Source organism: Lontra canadensis, unplaced genomic scaffold (assembly GCF_010015895.1).
Source record: "Lontra canadensis isolate GAN:19392208 unplaced genomic scaffold, GSC_riverotter_1.0 scaffold187, whole genome shotgun sequence".
Taxonomy (NCBI): domain Eukaryota; kingdom Metazoa; phylum Chordata; class Mammalia; order Carnivora; family Mustelidae; genus Lontra; species Lontra canadensis.
This window is the reverse complement of record NW_022631181.1, coordinates 146853-169568: the sequence shown is the minus strand read 5'-3', so window position 1 is coordinate 169568 and position 22716 is coordinate 146853. Positions and strand designations below refer to the sequence as shown.

The 22716-nt window shown below is 52.8% G+C and overlaps 1 protein-coding gene across 1 annotated transcript; it reads right to left on the bottom strand.

Moving 5' to 3' along the window:
• Positions 1-711: 711 nt before the first annotated feature.
• Positions 712-22098, bottom strand: GLTP (glycolipid transfer protein). Its single transcript, XM_032847399.1, has 5 exons — positions 21882-22098; positions 7649-7707; positions 6572-6705; positions 3674-3824; positions 712-1901 (listed from the first exon to the last, which is right to left on the bottom strand). Exons 1-5 carry the CDS (start codon positions 21982-21984, stop codon positions 1719-1721), a joined length of 630 nt encoding a protein of 209 aa, XP_032703290.1. The 5' UTR covers positions 21985-22098; the 3' UTR covers positions 712-1718.
• Between the last annotated feature and the right edge of the window lie 618 nt (positions 22099-22716).

Here is a 22716-nt window from a genome sequence, read left to right as displayed (position 1 = left end):
CCAGCAACAGTAGAAAATATAATGAAATGGTTCAGGTGTCCATCCCTTGGTCATGCTGGAGGCAGCCTTCCAAACTGGCTACCTGGCTGGATGGAGCAGGAGACTCCTGAAGGCATTTCGTCTTTTCAGGGTCATGTTCAAATCCCTTCGTAGCACAATTATGTGCGTGTGCATTATGTGCTGTGTGTCAAGCCACCAGGTCTTTGCCTATACCTCACCTTGAAGTGTGCCCTGCCCCTCCTCCTCTGCCAGGCTCTTCCCCACCCCCCCGCCCCTTCCATGGAGGCTCAAGGAATGAAGTAAAATTAAGATTCTGTCTCCATTTAACGCTAGTATCAGAAGAAGTGTCAGCCTATGAGAGAGTGCCGAGAACCCCACAGGTCAGGGAGGCCGGGATCACTGGAGACTGAGGCAAACTGGTGAATGCGTTTGTCCACTTGTCCCATCTGACCAAGGGGGCGGCTATCTCTCGGCATTTGCCACACAGTCGTTTTTTTTTTTTTTTTTTTTTTTTTTTTTTTTTCGGAAGAAGCTAGAGATCAAGACCTGTGTGTGAAATGTCCCCTGTTTCTCAGTGTGGCCACCGCTTCTATTTTGGTAAACCATAGAGGCCAGAAGACAGGTCCTTGGCTGGTCCCCAGCTGTAACCTCTGTTCCAGGGCGGGAGAATGAAAAAAAAAAAAAAAATCAGGAACCAAAACAGCACACTGATGTGATTCCAAAATAGAGATTTATTTATTAAGGATCATTTAGTTTCTCGCATAAAAATCACCAATTGTTCCTCATTGGGTTTGGAACACACATCAGTTCCTCTGGGGTTGCTGTTTACCCCAATGCGTTAAAAAATACAGCTCTTTTTAGTGCCAGGAAGGACAGTTAAGGCGGTGAGGCGTTTCCCTGGGTCTCAGCAGATGGGAGGGTTTGCCCTCTCCCCCTATGAGAGAATACACATGGTCGGTAGTTTCTTAGGTTGGAAAAGCTGTCCCTGAAGAAAACTACTATGCAGAAGAATGCAAATATAGTCAACTGTGGTCACTTATTTGTGCCTGATAGCTTTAAAATAACACCCCCTCCCTACTTGCCCATCAAAGGCTTGCTGGTTGGTTTCAGCTATAAAAAAACTGTCTGGCCAAAGACAGTAAGAAAAAGCAGGATCGATAATGACAGTGTTGTGAGGTCAGGCCATACAAACCACATGAGAAGACACACCAGTTTGCTTTAAAAAAAAAAAAAAAAAAAGCCCACCGCAGGGGCCCTGTGTAATTTTAAATCAAACTCCTCATGGTCCTTAAAATACCCAAAACAACATTTGGTTGGATCCTAAGGACATGTGCTTCTTTTTCAAGTGAGGTGTATGACACACAGCTCCCCCCAGAGTTATGCTCCGCATGGGGAGGAAGAAAAAAGAGAGAAAGGGGAAAAAAAAACCCTTAGGACTTGATTAGAAACATTAATTGATTTTTACCACACTGAAATGGAGGGATGGAAGTCAGTCTGTGCTGTTGTGAAATTCAAAGGGGATTCGGAAGTAGGACTGTTATATATTGCTCCGTTAGGATAACCACCCAAAATGACTTTTTAAAAAAAGAAAATCAGGGCTTGCCGTCCCCTGCAGGCCTCCACCAGCCTCTGGGTGGCTCCAGGGGTGGCCTGCCGGCTTGATTCACAGTGATTCTGGTTCGCCAGGTGCTGTGAGGGGCCCCCTGCCCCAGTCATGCCTACACCTTGTAGTTGAGCTCAGCGTTCATCTTGGTATACATCTCGTAGATGACGTCAATGGTGGCCGTGTAGTTGACCAGGAAGAGGCGGACCTTCTCCAGGCACTCCTCCTCCGTCACGTTCTGCCCCTTGGAGAGTGCTTTCAGGAAGTCGGACTTGTAGGGAGCTGCATACACCGCTGCCTTGAGACGGGCAAAAGTTGGGGGGGGTAGGCGGCATGGTGTTAGAGGACTGGTAGGGCCAGGGATGGTGGGGTCCTGGGAGGGGACATCCCTGAGATCCATGCTCCTTGTGGCGTCAGAAGGGAAAGGAAGAGGGAGATGTGTGTGTCCTTCTACCCCCGTGAGGGACATCAGGACAGACACGAGCTCTGGGGACCGACAGACCTGGGTTCAAAGTCCAGCTTGTGCCGCCAACTAGCTGTGAGCCTTGAGCTAGTTACTTAGCCTCTCTGAGCCTTGGTTTCCTCATCTGTAAAATGGGGATGATGATGGCACCCACCGAATCAGGTTGCTCTTGTAAAGGATCGGGGGTGGGTGCCCAGTGCCCGGCATGATACCAGGCATGGGGCAGGTGCCCAGCACTCCGGAGCCTCTGGCCTCTGGGTTCCCTACTCTGGAGAAGGCGGACTGGGGGAGCTCACTGCTAATACAGACTGTGACCTCTCCTGGCCTTCAGGGGGCAACGCTTCAATAACTCTCAGGGCTTCCCTGATCGGTGAGAAGTACAGAGAACCAGAAATGCACAGAACTTCAGAACTGGAAAGGAAAGGACGTCGCTGGATGAGCAGCTTAGGCTGAGTCTGATAGGCTGAGGCAACTTGAAATAGTATGGTCATGACGAATACCACCGGCAAGACACAGAATGACAGTGTAGAGTGTGCGCCGAGCACTTTGTACGTTTTAGCTTGTTCGATCATCACTACGACCCCTGGAGATGGGGCCTAGTTTACGCCCATATGCAAGAGGAGGCGGCGAAGGCTCAGGGAGGTAGAATCCCAGATCCCCTCTTACTGTGCAACCTGGAGCAAGACAGTTAACCTCTCTGAGCACCAGTTCCTAATCTGTGAAATTGGGGGGGGGACTGCACCCACGCCCCCCCACCACCCGTGGTGCGTTAGTGAAGAACACAATCTGATGTGGGCCGCACACACCCTCACCACCCAGGTGCCGGCTGTGAGGACTTGGCAAGGGAGCAGCACACGGGGAGGGCAGGGCTTCATGGCGCCCACCCTGGATGGGCCCTGTCGCCAGCCATGCCGGCATAGCCTGGAGGGGGCCTAGCTCTTCCTGCCTACACCCAGCCTGGCAGACCCCGGTTCGCAGGGGGATGCAGATGGGATGCAGGCCAGAGGCTGGGCCAGGAGCGGCTGGGCAAGAAGAATGGGCCCAGGGGCGCCTGGGTGGCTCAGTGGTTTAAAGCCTCTGCATTTGGCTTAGGTCATGATCCCAGGGTCCTGGGATTGAGCCCCGGATCAGGCTCTCTGCTCAGCGGGGAGCCTGCTTCCCTTCCTCTCTCTCTCTGCCTGCCTCTCTGCCTACTTGTGATCTCTGTCTGACAAATAAATAAATAAAATCTTTAAAAAAAAAAAATTGTGAGACTGGAAACTAAATTAAAAAAAAAAAAAAAAAAGATGAATGGGCCCAGAGAGAGGCAGCATGGCCGGCAACAGTGTGCAGGGTGCCCCACAGGCCTCTTCATCTTCAGAGTGGGCCTTCAGTCTGGCAACCCTGGGAGCCTCATTTCTAGGAACCCGGGCCGGTATCATCCCAACATAAGCCACCAAGACCCCTGCAGGCCAGGGTCTCTTCAGCAGATGCCCCAGTGGGTCCAGGAGCCTTTCTTCTCTTCTGGGCCCAAGCACATGGGACAGGGCCCCCTGGTGCACCAGCCTCCCCCTACACAGACAGGGAGCCCTTTGGGAGCCCAAGGGGCCCATGGCTAAGGGGCTCACCTGGAAGATCTTCTGCACGATCCAGCCGTGATACTTCTTGAGGGCCATCTCGTAGGCCTTGGTGGCGTTGACACGGATGAGGTTGGGGTGATTCTCATCCCGCTCCCCGTCACAGATGCTCTGGAGGAAGACCTGGATGAAACGGAGGCCTCTGTGGCACAGAAGAGACAGCCCATCAGGACCCCGCACGCCGCGGCCCGTCACCCAGCCCGCGCACTCCAGCCTGGGGCAGACCCCCATGTGCCTGGAATCAGGCACCTGCTGTGCGCCACAGGTATGCACACACACGGCAGGGGTCAACACCCAGCTGTTGTCCTGAACCTGCCTCATGTGTAATGTGACGAGCCGGCTCAACGCAGCCTGTCCCCAGCGTCTTGCCGACCGCGGTCGCCACTGGGCTGTACAGTCTACGAGGCAGGTCTGGGCCCGCCTTGCCCATCTCTATGACCACCTGGCCTGCCTCAGCTGGTGCGGCAGGCGATGGTCGTCAGCACTTGAGGGCTGAAGATGCGGTCCTGGCCCTCTGAGGGCTCACGGACCACGGACTCTGGACACACTGGGCATGCTGAAGAGCCTGGCCCTGTGCCCAGGCTCCCCACCCCGACCGTGGCCCCAAGCCACTGTCCACACTTACAGAAGTCAATTGGGCCCTTCCTCCAGGGGAAGGATGATGTTTTAAGAGCCAGGAGAAAGCCATGGCCATGGGGTACAGGAGGGTAACTATGTCAAAGATGGGTACAAGCTAGTCCCTTAATGCACAACATTTCATCTCCTGCTCCCTCAGCTCTATGATCTGCCCATTTCACAGAGGAGAACACTGAGGCACCCCTGAAAGCCTTGGGCAAAGGCCAGGATGTGACCTCAGTTGTCTCACCCCTGAGCTGGACTCCTTCCTTCGCCATCCCTCACTGTCCCTCCAGGGTTCCTGCATGAGCTGCTCTGCTCCTTCCCTGTAGGGAGGTAGGGATCGGATTGGAGGGCTCTCAGGGGCAGGAACACTGGGACTAAAGGATCTTTTATCGCCTATGACATAAATGGAAGTTCTCTGTGCCTGAGTTAGAAACCCTAACCATCAGGGATCAGCCTGGGCTGTGGAACTGAGCCCAGGAGACAATCCCAGCCCTGCCCTGGGTCAACCACCTCTCTTGAGCCCCTGCCTACCCCCAGCCCAAATGACCAGCCCTCTACCCAGCAGCCAGGATGAAGCACCATCTGACCCTGTTGCTGACCGGCTTCATGGCCCTCGGTGGCTCTCCAGCACCCCGATCATGCTGGGACTCACCCTTGTCCAATCGCACCTGGTCCCTCCCTGCTCCTGCCTCACATTCAGAGCCCGCTGGACCAGACACTCCCAGAGCAGCAGATACACCAGGCCTCTCCTGCCCTCCCACCTCTCAAAGGCCTCGTCCTCCTGGGACCCTCCTGCGCAGTGCCAGAGAATCTGCCTGGTACCCCTCCTCCAGGAAGCCCTCCCTGATTTCTCTCTGCTCCAGGCTGTGCTATCCTGCTGTCAGGATCCACCCACCAGCCCGATGCCCCGCCCAGGCTGTGATACCCCCAGTGGGGCCCTGCCTCATTTAGTGGGGCATCCCACACACCCAGCACAGAGCAGGTGCTTATCACATGCTCAGCCTGTTGGCATCTCCCTTCACCTGCCCTCCCTGTCATCTGGCTCTGTCCACGTCTGACCTGGACATGAACAACCTAACTGGGCTGAACATCACCATCTGCCTTGCTCCTCTCCAGAAACCCACAGAGCATGCTGATGGAGAAACCACAGCAGTCCTCATGTGAGCCTGGGAGTGTCCTTTTGACAGACCCAGGTGGGCAGCTCGGTGGAGGCAGGGATCCTACAACATGCTGTAAGGGTGTCAATCACAGCCCACCTACCCCCTGACACCCACAAGGCTGCGCCCTCCAGGGAACTGACTGTCCCTGCTGTATTTCACCAGGGAAGTGTGTGTTGGGGAGAGGGGACTGGCTCCAGGGGATGGGGGGAGAGACAGGGGAGGAGCACCCTTTCTGACACCTGAGATCAGACCCAAGAGAGGGCAACACCGGGAACATCTGTGGGGCCAAGAGTGCATCCCTGGCTTCGTGATGTCTGCACAGCTAAGTGAGAATTCTATAGCTGGCAGAGAGCAATGTGAGTGCAGCAAGCAAGCTGTGTAATGTGTAATGTGACCAGCCAGCTCAACGCAGCCTGTCCTCAGCGTCTTTCTGGGCCTCGGTGGCCTCATATGTAAGATGGGAACAACTGTATCTGGCTTCAGGTATTTGATGGAAAAACAATGTATATAGTGATTATGAGCATTCTCAAGTCTAGGGTAAGATCATCTGGGTTTAAATCCCATATCAAGGTACCCTGCTCCCCAACCCCCCAGCCCAGGGGACAAATCTGTGCAAATTAGATAAGAGTTTCTTCTCAAGACACTGTATTTCTGTCAAGTGCTGTCATATGAATCTACCATATGCAGGATGTAACCAGCCCTAGACAGGACACCTCTGTGTAATGCACAACCTGCACAACGGTGCTTGGTCACTGCATCCCAGCTCTGACCTTGTGACCCAGGCACATGATTTAGCCTCCCTCTTTGAGACGAAAATAATCATCATACCTAACTCCCACCACATGAGATGCGATCAGGCACAGGGAATGTTTAGCACAACGCCCAGAGTATGCACTCACTTGCTAGGTCTCTGGTGGGGCTGGAACAGGGAGCATCACCAACGGGCGGGCCTTGACCCCTTGGGCGCTTTTCCTCAGCTACTAACTAGCATCGCACAAGGGAGCCTATGTGGAAGAAATGGAGGTGACCTCGCAGGGCAAGAGTAGGGCCGGACGTCCCTCTTCTGCAGAGCGGGGCCCACACACACACTGCCGCCCAAGCCCGTCACCTTTTCAGCCACATGAGTGCCAGCGTGGCTCCCACTTTGGGCCACTCTGCTCCGTACATTTCCTTCTCCACCTCCAGGATATTCTGCAGGGTCCGGAACTTGGCTGGGTTGGTGTCGTAAACCGCCTTGATTTTCTGAAACGGAGCACATTGGGTTGCCCCTTGAAGAAGCTGTCCTCACAGATGAAGCTGTCCTCACAGATGGCCGGCCCCCACGCTCATCAAGGGAGCACCCCGCCTCCTGCCCACCAGCACCAGGTCCAGCAGCGGGGCTGGTAACCGTAGCTGCCGTGACTGGTTCCATATACTGAGCACCTCCCGCCAGCCGACGGGTCACGGGCGTGTGGCTGTTTGGTCTGCACAGCGATCCTGACATAGCTCTGACATTATCCCAGTCTGCGATGAGGACACTGAGGCTCAGAGAGGGGACAGTGACAGCTGGCATGGGTGGCCGCGGGTTCCAGCGCAGACGAGCTCCAGAGCCCGTGTTCTCCAACCACTACTGAGAGCTCCCGAGACACCGAGCATCAGAAGTGGACGGGTATCCAGGAACAAGGCTCCTGAGGGGGAGCCAGGTAGTTTGGCTCAGAATCCCACCTCTGCCCCTTCCTTGCTGTGTGACCTTAGGTGAGCTTCAGCTTCCTCATCTGTAAAATGGGGATAATGACAGACCAGCTTCAAAGGGCTGCTGGGACGCGCCCAAGACTACAGGCCAGGCCCTATGTGGATACTCATGGGGAGCGGGTTGGTGGCTAGGGGACGGCAGCAGGAGCTCCCAGGAATAGGGAAGGAAAGGGCTGAGCCGCTGCACCTGTGCGCTTTGGAATTTATTTCTGATTTGGTCAGGGTGGACACAAGAACTGGGTTCCTGCTCAGGTCAACCCTTCAGATCGTGGTCCCAGTCAGGCTGTGCTTGGGAGGTATGACTGCAAAGGAGGACCAGGAACCCTGAGCCCTGAGCTGGATGAGCCGAGGGCCAAGCCCCTTTACCCCATCTCCTTCCTGTTTCTCAAGCTTGCAGCGGGGAGTGGGGCACTGGAGCAGACTCTGGGCTGTGGCTGCCAGGCCAAGTACATACCGTGATGTTGCCGCTTATGTCTGCCTTGATGGGAGTAAACACTGGGGACCCGAGGCAATCTGGGGACAAAACAAGAAGAGAGATTCAGATTCCCAGCCAGGATGAAGATTCGGGAATGGCCACAGAGGCTTGGGAACAGGAAGGAGGGTCACTTGGTGTATTGACGGAAAAGCCACGCTATTTGTAGGTGTTGAAAAGGTTCGTGGGCAAGTTAAGATAGAGTGCTGGGCCCCCGGTGAGACCGGTTTCTTGCTGCAGGACTTGTCAGAGCCTTTAAAATGCAAGTGGAATATCTAGGGGGCAAACTCTTTTGTCCACAGTACCCTTTCCCCCTCAGACGGTACTGTCCAGAGCTTCATCCAGTGATGGAGATGTTCTATATCCGCACTAAAAATAGACCCCATGTGGCTACTGGACACTTGAATGTGGTGTGACCGAGGAGCTGGCTTTGCACTTTAATTTGACTTCCGTCCACTGACATATAAATGGCACATGTGGCCCTGGCTGCCACACTGGGCGGCACAGCTATAGAGTACCTTGCAGAACTGAGGCTCTGATAAGCCCATCTTGGCCAATAAGGCAGGTCACCGCTACCTGACCAGCTGACCAGGAGGCAGACTGAGGAATCTTATAGGGCAGGAGAGGGGCCCGATTTATTAAAAATGAACCTCTCATTGACCAGCTTCTAAGAAAGAAATAAGCTGGGGACTCAGAGGCTCCGTGGTTCTGAGACCCTGCATTAGAGCCTGGTGGGGGAACACACCAGCAGTGTGATCCCAGTCACTTAACAGAGCATAAGGAGGGGCGCCTGGGTGGCTCAGTGGGTTAAGCCTCTGCCTTCGGCTCAGGTCATGATCTCAGGGTCCTGGGATCAGGCCCCGCATTGGGCTCTCTGCTCAGCAGGGAGCCTGCTTCCCTTCCTCTCTCTCTGCCTGCCTCTCTGCCTAATTGTGATCTCTGTCAAATAAATAAAATCTTAAAAAAAAAAAAAAAAAAAAACAGAGCATAAGGAAGGTGGGTTCGACCCCCCCAGCTCTGCACGCACGGGCTGTGTGGGCCTGGGTGTATCCCTTCAGCTCCGCCGGCCTCAGCTTTCCCATCTAGCTAGTGAGGCAACAGGACCGATCAGACATGCCGCAGGCAAGAGTTGAAACATTTCACTTCCAAGACATATGTTTTCTTTATCTCTGGAATCAGAAAGTTCTTAACTGGAGGGTTTTTTGTTTTGTTTTGTTTTGTTTTCCCGTTCTTGGTTCCTTTCTTGGTGTTACCAGTGACACCTTTGGGTTTCAAAAAGGCAGACCTAGAAATTGGTAGACCTGAAATGCGAGCAGCCGGTGGCCTGCCTGGCCCCCTTCCCTCCTTTGGGACCCCCTGGCAGACTGTCATGAGGACTAGAGATGAGCAGGCTCAACATGGACTTCCCCTTCAGAGCCTAAAGACAGCTGAACTCCCCAACAGGTGCTCGCTGTCCTCAGTGCTGCGGCCAGAGACCCTCCACACTTGATACAGAGCGCAGGGGACAAAGACGCTGGAGCAGGCTGAAGTGGGTACCAGACCCATGGGTGGGAGGGGAGGAGGTGGAAACGAGGTGGAAAGGAGAGTGCCAGACTCTACTTGCCCAGCGGGGGCCTCGGTGTGAGCGCCACCGTGACCGCACGAGAGCAGAGGACTGGGGGAGGGACCACCGCAGGCTGAATTCCACCCAAGGTGACCTGCCACAGCTGGCCAGCCATCGGGAACAGTCTAAGCATAGCTGTTAAAGGAAGCGCACTGGGGAAACAGTAATTAAATACCCCAAAACCCAATGGGAAGAAAATGGGGTAGTCACCCAGCCAGGTGGGGTTTGAATCCTGCCTCGACCATGCCCTAATGAACAAGTCTCACCTGTGTGCCTCAGTTTCCTCTCGCGTCAGAAGGGGGCAGTAACAACACTTAATTCATGGGGTCGTCACAGGAATTAAAAACCATGCATTGGATGCATCTGGCAGAGTGCCCAGTGCATGAACACTCAAGAAATGGATTTGGGGGACGCCTGGGTTGCTCAGTTGGTTAAGTGGCTGCCTTCAGCTCAGGTCATGATCCCAGCATCCTGGGATGGAGTCCCACATCGGGATCCTTGCTCGGCAGGGAACCTGCTTCTCCCTCTGCCTTTGCTGTCACTCTGCCTGCCTGTGCTCTCTCTCTCTCTGACAAATAAATAAAATCTTAAAAATAAAGAGAGAGAGAGAAATGGATTTGGATCATTTCTGTGACCTCAAGCTCCATGGTCCAGCATATGCCACCTAGATGTCACCCAGCTGTGCTTATAAGTCACCAGGACCCACAGAATCTCAGCCAAACAGGAACCCACTTGGCCTGTGCCTGCATCCCCTCTATGTTCTGACTTCCCGAGGCCCCTTGCTGTAGGGCACGGGGCTGGGGCCTGTGGGGGCAAACCTCCCTCCGGGGGGCCATGCTTGTGCAGCTCCGAGGCGCTGGGCTAGGGGGTCCGGGCAGCTGGCTGCCCTCCAGTCTCACAGGCCCACCTGCCCAGGGCAGTCCTACATGAGCTGACCACTCCACCTTGCTCTTTCATCCCGCTTGGCGAACCATGGCCTTCATCCAGCAGAAGCCTTGACAGGTCATGCCGTTTGCTAGCCCTGAGGCGCGGGACTAGTAGCTCCCACAAAGGACAAGACGTTCTCGACTCTACAAACACTGCACATGTGCCCACTGCCACCCGCAGTGCCTGTTCCCCTCTTGGCCATGCGGCCAGGGGTCACCAACGCTGACCCTCACTGGGGCCAGCCAGGTGCCACGGGTGTGCGGTATGTGGGGACCAGCACAGCCCATCTAAAGGCACGGCTGCTCCTCAGAGATGGCATCAAAAATGCACACTGTCTCAGCATACAGGTGTAGTGATGGATGGCAAGCTGGAACAGTGAAATGTTAACGGCAGAGTAGAGGGGGAGGGTATACAAATTTTCTCTGTAAAATTCTTTCACTGTCTCCCTGTGTTTGAAAATGGTCATACAGGGACGCCTGGGTGGCTCAGTTGGTTGGACGACTGCCTTCAGCTCAGGTCATGATCCCGGAATCCCGGGATCGAGTCCCACATCGGGCTCCCAGCTCCATGGGGAGTCTGCTTCTCCCTCTGACCTTCTCCTCGCTCATGCTCTCTCTCACTGTCTCGCTCTCAAATAAATAAATAAAATCTTTAAAAAAAAAAAAATGGTCATACAGGAACACCTGGGTGGCCCAGTCGTTAAGCGTCTGCCTTTGGCTCTGGTCATGATTCCGGGGTCCTAGGATTGAGCCTCGCATCAGGCTCTCTGCTTGGTGGGAAGCCTGCTTTTCTCTCTCCCACTCCCCCTGCTTGTGTTCCCTCTCTCGCTGTCTCTCTCTTTCTATGTCAGATAAATAAATAAAATCTTTAAAAATAAAAAAAAAGAAAAGAGAAAATGGTCCTATCCAATGCTGGGGGGAAAGTCAGGGTTATATTTGTTGTGGTTGGTTGGTTGGTTATTGCTCCTAAAGTCATGTATTTTCCTTTTGCTTTTTTAACAAGTCTGTTTCACTGGGACCGTGCTTGTGGTCCCACATGTGCCTCCATCTACCTCCGTCTCCCCCTTGGACTTGAGTTCTGACAGGGCAGGGACGAGGCAGCTTAGGTTCCCCTGTGTCCCTGGCACCTGACGAGTGACTGGACCCCGTCAGGCGCTCAGGTGGCATCTGGGGCCCGAATGAGGTGGGACACCCCTGGCCAGGCTCGTCGGGCTGTGGGTTGATGGCAAGGCACATCAGCCAAGCAAGAAGAGAGGAACCCCGGGGGCAGGGGGTGCCTTCACCAGAGGCCATTGTCAGCCGTGCCTGGGCGACTGATGGGTGCGTCCTGGTGACCCCGGTCATCCGACAAGCATTTCAGAGAGGCAGAGAAAGGGTATCCAGCCTCCTGGACTCTGAAAAGGCTCTTGTGCAGTTCAAAGTGGCCCTGGTGGCAGAAGAAAGGCTTTTTGTTCCCCGTTCCCCTAAGAGTGTGCTCTGTGGGTCACGAGGCCCCACCGTCAGCAGTCGCCGGGCCTTGACAGCGGTGGTTCTGTGCAGTGTGGCCTGCACGCAGGGAAAAAGCTTCTGTTCCACCAGGGGGCAGGAAGGCTGGCCACAAGCACACCTTCTAGGACTGGAAGCAGAGTGGGAGCTGGGAGGGGGAGGTGGGGGGGCAGACACCAGAAGCCACTTCCAACAGCAAGGCATCCCTGTGGCCCCCACATGCGCACACTGAGGTCAGTTTCAGAGCACCTGGAAGCAAGCCTCCTGGGGCAGGGAAGCAGCCATGTGGGATTCTAGAGCCTGCCACTCAGGGTTCAGATTTCAAGTCCAGAGTGACTATGCACCAGTGCCTCGTCCATGCCGGGCTCGGGCCCCTTACTGGCCATAGCCCACGGGTGCCAGGCCAACGAGGGGTGCTCACCGTGACAACCCCAAGGCCACAGGGCCCAGAGAAGCCAACGGACCTGCCTAGGGTCACACAGGGGAAGCCAGGCACTCAAACATAATTACAGGACACAGGCTCATTCCACTACTTCCTCATCTTTCTATCTAGAATGTTTCCATCCCACGTGAACGCAACCAATCGGAGAGTACTCTGACAGGAAAACCAGAAGATGATTTTAATCATCAAGCACATGGTGGCCTTTCAAACAGTTTAAACTCAGGCCGGCTGCTGCTCCAGAGAGAGCGTGACACTGTCTAGGCTTACCGCTCCTATAATTATGCAGCCCAGCCTGCAAATTGTCTTTCTTGTTTTACCAGTCTGGCAGATACCTCAAAGTTGTTTTTTTATTGTTGTCAGCAAACAGGCTCTTTAAAATGCCATCCAGAAGCCCTCTGCCAGAAGGGAGGGAGGGGGCTTGGAAGGCTACCTGGTTCTTCCTCCCATCTCCAGGGAGAAAGGAAGTTGTCTACAAAAAAAAACAAAAACAAAAAAGCCAAACAACAACAACAACAAAAAAAAAAAATTTAAAAAAAAAAAAAGAAAAATCAGATATAACTCCACCATCTTACTCCACAGGACCGACTCTAATGAGCACAGATTCTCAATACAGATAGGCCTTGGTTATCTGGAATATGTGGCAAATGGCCCCCTCTGTTTGGTGTGGAACGTTTTTTCTAAACCTGCTACCGAACCCGGAAGGCATGAAGGAAAATACCACAAATCTGATTACAAAATCCAGCCACCTCTTGTGTGGGGCATGAAGAGATATCCCATCACTAATCACAGGCAAACAACAAACTGATGGTTGAGGGTGCTGATCAGTGAAACAAACCATGGACTGATGATTATTGTCCCTAATATGTAAAGAGCTCTCACAAATCAATAAGACACCCAACTCAAGAGAAAAATGGCAAATCACAGAACAATAATAAAATGCCTTATCTCAAGAATAAGAAGAAAATGAAATGAAAGCAGTGAAATATTTTCTCACTACCAAGTTTTATGAATGCACTGGCCATTCTGTATGAGATTCATCAAAAGGTAACACAAATGTCCCTGCTTTTGTAAAGCACACCATGCACAGTTTTCTGAACGGGGCCATCATTGAAACTATGAATGATGATAAAGGTGTGACCCGGTAACTTCACAGACCCCCTCAACCCTTCACTAAACAGCTCTGCACAGTTCAAAAAGAAACTTGCCTTGAGGGGCAATGGTCACTTCCTCCTGCTTTCTCTGCAGTGCTTTCATTTTGCTAGATACTTGGAAAATAAATAGCCAACTGTGTAAGCATCACCTGCAAAATGTGGATTCCAAAAGAGCATTTGGTACCAGGCCTCTGCAACAATTCTGGCTGGACAACCTCCTACCTGGGTCTTCACCACAGTTCAGATGAGTGAGATCGGCCAGAGAGCAGAAGTCCCTGCAAACCAGTAGTTAGCATATGCCACCCAGAATCAGGCTCATTTCTGCCTTCTCTGGCCTCAGCGTGGGGGGAAAGCAACAGTCCCTGTGCTCTGAGGGAGAACACAGCATGCTCCACAAGAGTTGACCGATGACACCTGTCCAGACCTGGCCCACCCTCTCAGTGCATCTTGGGAATACAAAGCCTTCCATTTCTTAGACACATGCCTTCACTTTCGGCCTGTGTGACTCAGGACTCAAAACACCTAGCCCAACCCATAAATACTTACTCCAGAAAGGAAGAACAGGATACCTGTGTTGTTGATGCTAGGAGCCTGGTTTGGGAAGGTTCTATTTCATATTCAATTTTTTTTTTCCCGCAACAGCTGGATAATAAGGTTTTGTTGTTAAAGATGTGGGGCCGATTAACTTTACAAGTCCTGGGTTACAGGATCATAATGAGAGGCACTCAAATTACAGCCGAGGGAGGTGGATCATTTATTAATCCACAGGTATGTGGGTGGGGGGGGTGTTTATGTGCGTGTATGCGTATGTGTGTGTATGATGGCTCAGTTTGCAACAAGGCCTGTTCTGAAGAATAAGAACACTAAGAATGCCCACCTTCCTAAAACTAAAATTTATTGAGATAAGGCATTTTATTGTTGTTGTTCTGTGAGTTGCCATTTTAAAAAATCCTGGCTAAGGAGGAAAGAATGTTTACAAACGATCTAAAACATTAGTTTTTAAAAAAATCACCCCTATGACATGCTAACTCTCTTTGTCCACAGTTGCCTGCTTCATTGGGCAAAAACCAGCCTTGACATGGGAATGTGGTTGGGAAATGGGTTTATCTTCACTTGCTGTGTGGCCTGGGAGAAATCAGTTAACCTCTCTGAGCCTCCATCTCCTCATTTGTATAACAAGGCCCAAAACGGACTCTGACTCATCAGGCTGACCTGAGGCTTAAATCACGTTGTGTGTGTAAAGGGCTCGGCATGGTCTCTGGCACCTAGGAAGCGCTCCAGAAACAAAGAAGTATTCTTTTGCTTATTATTATTACTACTATATAAATGATACCATCATTTCCATCTTTTGCAACTGGCACAGGAAATCCAGGAAAGAATGATCCTAATGACTGAGAAATCAAAAGACAAAGAGAGGAAGAGAGGGAGGGAGGAATGGGGTCTCCACGAATGGGTATGGATACAATTAGCAGGTAACCTCCAGTTGTAAAATCATGACTTCAAATGTATTCCAGAAGGCTAAAAAAACGAGATCTCAGAAGGGAGTGGAGTTAGGAACTGGGGGGAACAGCAATGCAGAAAATGAATCATTTCCGAGCACAGGGAAGTGTGAGCTAGCTGTTTTTTATAGGACCCTGGAGAGGGCTGATCAGCTCTAATGACTTAAAAGCTCAGCTACAGTTAACACTCTAACAATAAAAAAAAAAAAAAAAAGAAAAAAAAAGAAAGAAAAAAGAAAAAAGGCCCCTGATACAAGTAACACTGTAACAAGGTAACAAAAGGAGTTAACACCCACCCCTGCTATTTTTTAAATGGAAACAATGAAACCTAAGACCAAAACCTCTGCATTGCCAACCCAGGGCTCAGGGAAATAAGTACTGTCATGCCAGGTGGGGACCTCCTACCCCCCTGGCCAAAACACACAAGCCATGAGGAAGGGCCAGAAGAAAGAGCCTTGACTCTGCCAACTTAAGACTACCCCCCTGCCCCCATTGCAGAGTCGGCCCACATCTAAGCCCTGCAGACCCACTTTCTAGCTGCTCCACCTGGTCAAATCCCTTCACCACTCTGAACCTCAGTGTCTTCTGTAAAATGGTAACAACGCTTCTTCATTCCTGGAGTCATCATAAGTGGCTTTCAACTAGCCACTTATGGCCCACGGGAGCCACTCAAAATGGGAGTTAAGCTAGCTATGATGGGGGGGGCAGGGCATGCATTATATTTTATAAAGCCCTGTCATTCATTCTTTTCCTTTTGCTTTGACACCCACTAGGTGGCTCCCCTTGGCTGGATGCACTGCCTGGCCCCAGGAGGGCCCAACTTTTCTGCCCCTAAGGCATTCGCAGCAGGGCCCTGTTCCTCCAAGCAGCCCCGCGCTGGAGGTGAGGAGGTCCTCTTAAGCTAGCAAGAAACAGAACGGACAGTTGGTCTTTTTTCTCCTGTTTCTCCATTTTATTCCCTTCAGGAGGAGAGGACAGACTTTGGCCCTTGACCCAAGGGCCAGACTCCTCAGAACATGGAGCAGAGGAGGACACGATCACCATCCCTGGAGAACAGAGCAGATGGGCGCCCTGGGTCTGTGCTCCATGCTGACCTTCGGAGGTTATAAATGAGTGTTTGGGAGCAGTCTCAGATGGCAGCCCATCACCAGACCCAGAGATGGCTTCTTTGGGAAAGATCTTCATTTCCCAAGGGCCGTGTGGCAAGAGAGAGAGTGTCTGAAGGCCTAGGACCACCTGTCCTACTTGTGCGAAGGTGGAGCAATTCAGGGCATCGAGTACCAAATTATTGGAGAAGATCACCTCCATCAGTCCTCCTGGGAGGCCCGGCGTCCCTGCTTTATAGTCGGGGCTGCAGGCCTAGGGAGGGGGTGAGCCTTGGCACCAGGGAAACGGGGCGGGAGCTCGGGCTGGTTCAGCCTGGCACCAATGCCCCTATTTCTTTCCATTCGTCTACCTGTGATGTTCAGAGTAAGGCCTTCTGCACACCACAGACCCCAGTTGTCTTGGTCTACCCAAAGTGACTCCTCCCTGCTGGGCCTCAAAAGCAGCCAACCCACAGCCGTTCCGGAGACAAGAGGCTGAGAAAACAGGGCCAGCGGAAGCCCTCCCGCCAGGTGTTCCCCCGATCTTACTGGGGCTGGAGGAGATCGGAAGCGGGACGCATTAGGACAACAAGCAGGCACACAGTAGGTGCTCCTTGAGCCCAGTGGGCCCTCACTACTTGCAAATGCACTGCCAACTAATAACGAGAGTCTGCGGGTGGTTTCAAGATTGCAAAAATCCATTGCAGAAAGGGTATTTTTGGCTTCTTTCTCTCACAGGACATAGTTTCTTCCTTCTAGAAGTGTCCCTCCCAGGCATATGGTCTACATCCCATCCCTAGAGAATCCAGCCCTCAACAGACACTCAACCAAAATGAGAACTAACCTGCTGTAGTAAGAGGGTTAACAGACCGTCTTCTCTTTCTGAGGATATTCTATATAAAACCAAAAATAAACATCTATCCATAGAAACTTAAAAAGTAAAACAAAACATTGCAGAGATCTGACAGGTGGTCCCAAGGTCTGGAAGGTGCTCACCGCAATGGGGAGAATAACCTTCCCTAAAGAAGGACAACCTCTTACTCATAGACCAAGGGGTGCTAACAGGGCTGCTTCCCAGGCGGGTTAATGTCTCATCCCAATTACAGGAAAATCTGACCTGCTTGGGACCTCCCCACTGGAGGACTTCCATATCCTAGTCATTCACAATTGCATTCAAATAAGCAAGGGTCATGGGCCCCCCTGGACAGGCCAACGATGAGGCACACACCCCAGACAAAACCTGTATATCTGGTCTGCAGTTCCCTGCATCTTGGACAAGTCACTGTGGGCCGGGCCGAACCTTGTGCTTTTCCAGTCCAGGCTGGCTCCACGGCAGGCAGGAAGGGACGGTTCTCCTCTCTCAGACAGGAAGCCAGGAGAGCAGGGAGGCGTGCACAAGCCAAAACTGAGTAAGGAGTCCGGAGGCCAGAGTTCTGAATTATAGTCGGACTCTACTCGTTAACTCCCAGCTGTGTGACCCTGGGCAAGTCACTTTACATCCTGGGCCTCGATTTCTCTGGCTGAATAACAAGATTATTCTGTGCTTCTGGGCTGCCACTGACCCCCCAAAATTTAGCAAGCACCGAACCAAAGGGATGGGAAATCACTTTTTCTGGGGTTTTCTCTAGGACTACTTGACGAGCACCAGATATGTGTAAGGCCTGATTCTCTAGACATTCATTTAATTAAATAAGAGATCTGAATGAAGAAAAATCACTCCCAGAATTTGGATTTCAGGACCTGGGAGACGGAAATCATCCCGTTTGGTTCTTGCACCATCTCCCTAAACGGCGAAAGTGTATAGGTGTGATGTCACGCACCACGTCTGACCTGGAACAGCGTGTGAAGAAAAATACCAAGGTTGTGTCTAGACTAAAAGGGAGAGAACAGGGTCATAATTGATTAATAATGCCTGCCATGGGTATGGTTTAGGAGTTATGTATTTTAACTTAGAAAGGGAGAGAAAAGCAAAACTGCTTCTAGAAAGAACCCGGGGGGGGGGGGAATGGGAGAGGAACCAAAAGCATTCACTCAGCTTGCCCTCACATCTAGCTTGCCCAGGGCTAGGCACTGAAATGGCTCGAAGTCACAGAATGTGATAGGTTCTATGGTAGTCTAAGGGAGTTAGGAAAGACTTTCTGGATGAGGCAACCTTTCTGTGGAGATAGGAGGAAACCAGCCAGGCAAAAGAGAAGGTGGTAGGCTGGAGAAGAGTGGCGTGCCAAGCAGAGGCAAGTGATGGTGTGGTACCGTTTGTGGGGCTGTAAGCTATTCAGAGAGGCTATAGCAAAGATCTGAAGGTGGGGTAATAGGGAGCCACTGAGGCTTCTGGGCAGGGAGTGACAAGATGAAATGACATCTAAGTCTCTCCCTCCACCCTCTAGCTATTAATGCTGGAGGACATTGCTGTATGATTGACCTAAAAGATGAGAGAGCAGGTCTCCCAAGTCAGTTGCAAGCTGATCACTCAGAGGTGAGATCCAATTACTGGGTCAAGGTGGAAGAAGATGGACAAAGAGCTGGACTCTAAGTGGGCATGGTAAAAGCTGGAGAGGAGGAAGGGCTAGCCCACAAGGGGGCTCTAAGCCACATCTGACCTGCAGCCCCAAGAATCAGCATCCACCCAGGCCAGCCTATTCTGCCACAAACCACACCGGACAGAAGTGAAAGTGATGTTGTTGCTCTAATAGGTTAAAAGCCTTCACATGCATCGACCTTGCAATTTCACTTCTAAAAATTAGAACTAACAACAGAAGTACACAATGAAACATACACCGGGATGTTCACTGCAGCATTGTTTATCGGAGCAGAGAAGGGGAAGCGATATGAATGTCCCATGGGGTGAGAGGGGTGGCACAGGTTACATAAATGACAGCTACATTCAAACAAAGGAGTTCTAAGCAGCCCCGAAAAACGATGATTGCCTGGAAAGATGGCCAGGTTGTAGAGCTGGGTGGAAAAGGCAGCTTATACCTTTTCCCCTTAAAGGTGGGTAAAACTGAGTCCAGAAGGAAAATACCCTGAAAGCTTGGGAGAGATGCTCTCAAAACAAAGACATACAAACCAAAAAACCACTCCTCCAAAGGTTCTGAGAGGATTACGGAATGAATCCACATAGAGGACTGGCACATAGTAAGTGCTCAGTAAATGATCGACTCTTGATCTCAGCTCAGGTCTTGATCTCAGGGTTGTGAGTTCAAGCCCCACGTTGAGCTCCATGCTGGGTGTGGAGCCTACTTAAATAAAAATAAATTAAAAAATAAAAACACAGTTTCCAGCCCCTTGCCCCGTGTATATCAAGAACAGTGGTTCTCGGCCATATCTCGTCTCCTTGCAGACATTTCTGGGTGCTTCAACTTGGGGAGAGGAGATGCCTCTGGCGTCTAGCCAGGGACGTCATTCAAACATTCTCCAAGGTGCAGAGCGGCCCCCAACTCAAAAAGTGATCTAGCCTCAACTGCTTTGGAGGGAACTGTCACTGCAACCTACCGCAGACTTCTTGCAACCCCTGAGCCAGACCCACTCCATTCAAGAGACGCACACAAACCACCCAGATCATCCAGGTGACCAACCGCTCCTGAAAGCTCACAGAGCCCCTGTGTTACAGCCAACAATGGATCTCAACTGACCCCTGAGTCCCAGAGAAAAGCCCCTGGTGGGAGCGTCCTCAGAAACCTTAAATCCTCCAGAGGAACTCTTCTCCCCAGACGAGCATAATGGTTCCAAATGGACCATTGCATTTTTTTTTCTTTCTTTTTAGAGTGCTGAGAACGATTCTGTGTGGGCCAACCCACTGGAGTTTCTGTATCAATGGGGCTCTGTCAACAGATGTGATTGCCCACAGCACACAGCTCACGGCCAACACAAGGGTCCTTTGAGATCGGGGAAAGGGAGGAGGGGATGCTCTTCAGCCTCAGGCATCAGAGCACTGCTGGCTCCAGAGGCCACCATCCCCTTTCCTCTAAAACCAGCCAGATAATCACATCCAATGAAGCGCCACCCCACCCCACCCCCAATTCCAGGGGCTACAGAACCACAGGACGTGTACCAGTGCTGACGATAAGGAATGAAAAGATCACAGGGCTTAACTCTGGGTTTCTCTCGACACTGCTAACACTTGGGGCTGGATCCATTCTTTGTGGCCATGGCTGACCCGTGCACGGGAGGGTATTTTGCAGCCTTCCTACCTGCCAGTGGCCACCTCTCTGCACGCTCCCCACCCAAGCTGTGACAAACAAAAATGCCCCTAGACATTGCTGGATGTCCCCTGAGGGGGCCAAACCGCCCTCAGTGGAGAACCACTAGCTTCAACAGATTCTGAATCCTTGTCCAGGCCATGCCAGCTCTGTCTCGCAAATGTTCACAGAACAAGAGGAAGGGTGGCGGGAGGGCACAAATAAAAGATTCCTTGAGCCCCTGCCTGGAGGGTCTGTGTTATCTCAACAACTGAAATACCAATAATAAGCACATTTCCTTCAGTCCGTGAGTACTGACTAAGCACCCACTATGTGCCAGGCACGGTTCTGGGTCCTAAGGACGCAATGGCAGACATAAAGGACCAAGACCCTGCTGTCGGGGTGCTTACCCCTCGGAGGATCATACAAACCCAGCGACTGCACTCCCTCCAACACTGATTAATCACCTACTAAGGGAAGGAACCAAAACTCAATCCAGGAACTCATATGACAACCACCCCCCACCCCACCCCACCCCCAGCTAGGATCTATCTGGCACTTAAAGCCTCAGCGCTCTACACACATTTACTCCTTGCAGCTAGCCTTAGAGACCGGCATCCCCATTTCAGGGATGCGGGGGGATCGTCCATGAGGGGGAACATGAGTGACTGCCCAGGTGCCAGATCTCTTCAGTTCCGAGTCAGTGTTAAGGTTCTGTCTCTTTGTGGGTTGCCGCCAACCTCTGTCCTGGGGACTGGGATCTTCCTGCAAGGCCACTGAGCACACCAGCAGGGCAGGGCGCTGGGTAAGCCCACAAGGAAGAGAAGAAAGCAGAGGTTCAAGCTGCACCCTTTAGGCAGGACCCGAAAGGCAAAGGGCAGGAGCAGATGGTATTGTCTTCTATTTCCCATTTTCCATCCAGGGCCTGGGCTGGGCTCAGGGAAGAGAGGGATGAGGCTCTGAAGCTGGGTTAGGGATTGCCTTCCTCACGCTACCACAGCCTTCCTGGTCCTGATATACAAGGGAGGGGTCTTCTTTTAGAGTCTACGCCAAGCACCCTGTGTCTGATGTCACCCCCACAAAGCAGCTTCCCCTGTCCCAACCCCCATTCTAAATGGAGGAAAAAGCTTAGGTGGTTCCCCCCACAAGGGGTTTTGCCAGAGTTTCGAAACTCCAACTTCAAAACCCTCCTCCTCCTCCTTCCTGGCTTCCTTGCATCTCTTTTGGAGTGCGGGTGGGGTGGGTGTCTTTGATCTGGAATGGGGGAATTCTGAGGAAAGAGGAGTTCACAAGGTCCTGTGGGGGAGAGGCTAGGAGAATAAGGCAAAGAGAGGGCTTATGAAATGGGAGGATTATTTTAAGGGGGGGGGTTGAAAGTCATTCTGAAAAGGAAGAAGGGAACGATGGGGTAAGGGATATAGCATTTGAGGGTGAATGGGTGGGATGTTTTCAAGGAGATGGAAGACTGGAAAACTGAGGGGTGTCTGAGGGGGAGGGATGGTTGGGGGAGCCCAAGAAAGTGGAGAACTGGGGGCATCTGAAGGATATGGAGGAATGTGAGGCGCCTGGGAGATGAAGGAATGGAGACGGAGCATCTGGGGGTTTCTGGGAAGAAAGGGAGGATGTGCCATGTTGGAGGGAGGAGGATCTGGGAGTGGTCCGGGATAGGGAGAACTGCGGATGCCTGGAAGGAAAGGGGGTCTTGGGTACCTGGGGAAACAGGATTCGGGGTGTCTAGGAGAGGGATGACTGGAAGATGCTCGGGAGATGGGGGTTCGGGGGCGTCGGGCATCTGGGAGCGCTCTGGGGCAGAGCTGCGGGCTGGCTCCCCACCTCCACCCCGGCTCACCGAAGAAGGGCGGCAGGTGGGACACCGCCTCCAGGAAGGGCCCCGTCTCGATCTGCTTGTCCGCGGGCAGCGGCTTCAGCAGGTGCTCCGCCAGCAGCGCCATTTCGGGGTCGAGGCCGGCGGTGATGCCCCAGCCGGCGCCGCGGGCGTCCACGCCGCCCCCCGGGCCGCCGCCGTCAGCGCTGGGGCCGTCACTGCCGCCCGCCGCAGACTCCCGGGACGCCAGCGTCGCCACTTCCGCTCGCGCCGCGCCCCGCGTAGCCGAGCGCTCAGCGCCGCCAGCAGGCTGAGCGCCTTAGCGTCCCGCCGCGCCGCCCCGCCCCTGCCCGGCCGGACCAATGCGCACCCGCCTTGGCAGACCTCCGCGCCGCCATTGGTCGGGGGGCGGGGCCGGCCTGTCGGGCGCGGAAGCGAGCGGACTCGCCTGTCCAGGACATCCCAGGTGAGCCGCTCCCAGGTGAACCTTCCCCAGGTGTTTGCTGCAGCCTCCTGGTGTATTGCCCCTCCGCCCCCAACCCGGGCGCGCGGGCTTCGGCCAGGTCCTCGCCCAATGCGGGCGTAGAACTGCTCAGGTCACAACTCAACCCACCTACCACCTACAGCCCAACGCAGCCAGCGCCCCTGAGGACACCTGTTTTCTCAGCAACAAGAGTCTGTCCTCCAACAGCCCCATGCAGCCTGTTAGACACCACTTGGGTCACAGTCTTCTTTAGCTACAACAATGGGGACGTCTGATTCTTCTTCAGTGATCTCAGATCATACCAATACCATACTGGACGCTGCTCAAATCACAAGTTTGACTCGGCCATGCCTAGCTAAGACTCCTGTTTCCCAA

Bases quoted from the DNA above. Each gene is read 5' to 3' on its own strand.
- GLTP (XM_032847399.1), bottom strand. From the start codon at position 21,984: ATGGCGCTGCTGGCGGAGCACCTGCTGAAGCCGCTGCCCGCGGACAAG. The intron at 3,825-6,571 runs GTGACGGGCTTG...TCTGTGCCACAG, and splicing joins GCACTCATGTGGCTGAAAAG to AGGCCTCCGTTTCATCCAGG. The intron at 1,902-3,673 runs GTGAGCCCCTTA...GCCCGTCTCAAG, and splicing joins TCGTGCAGAAGATCTTCCAG to GCAGCGGTGTATGCAGCTCC.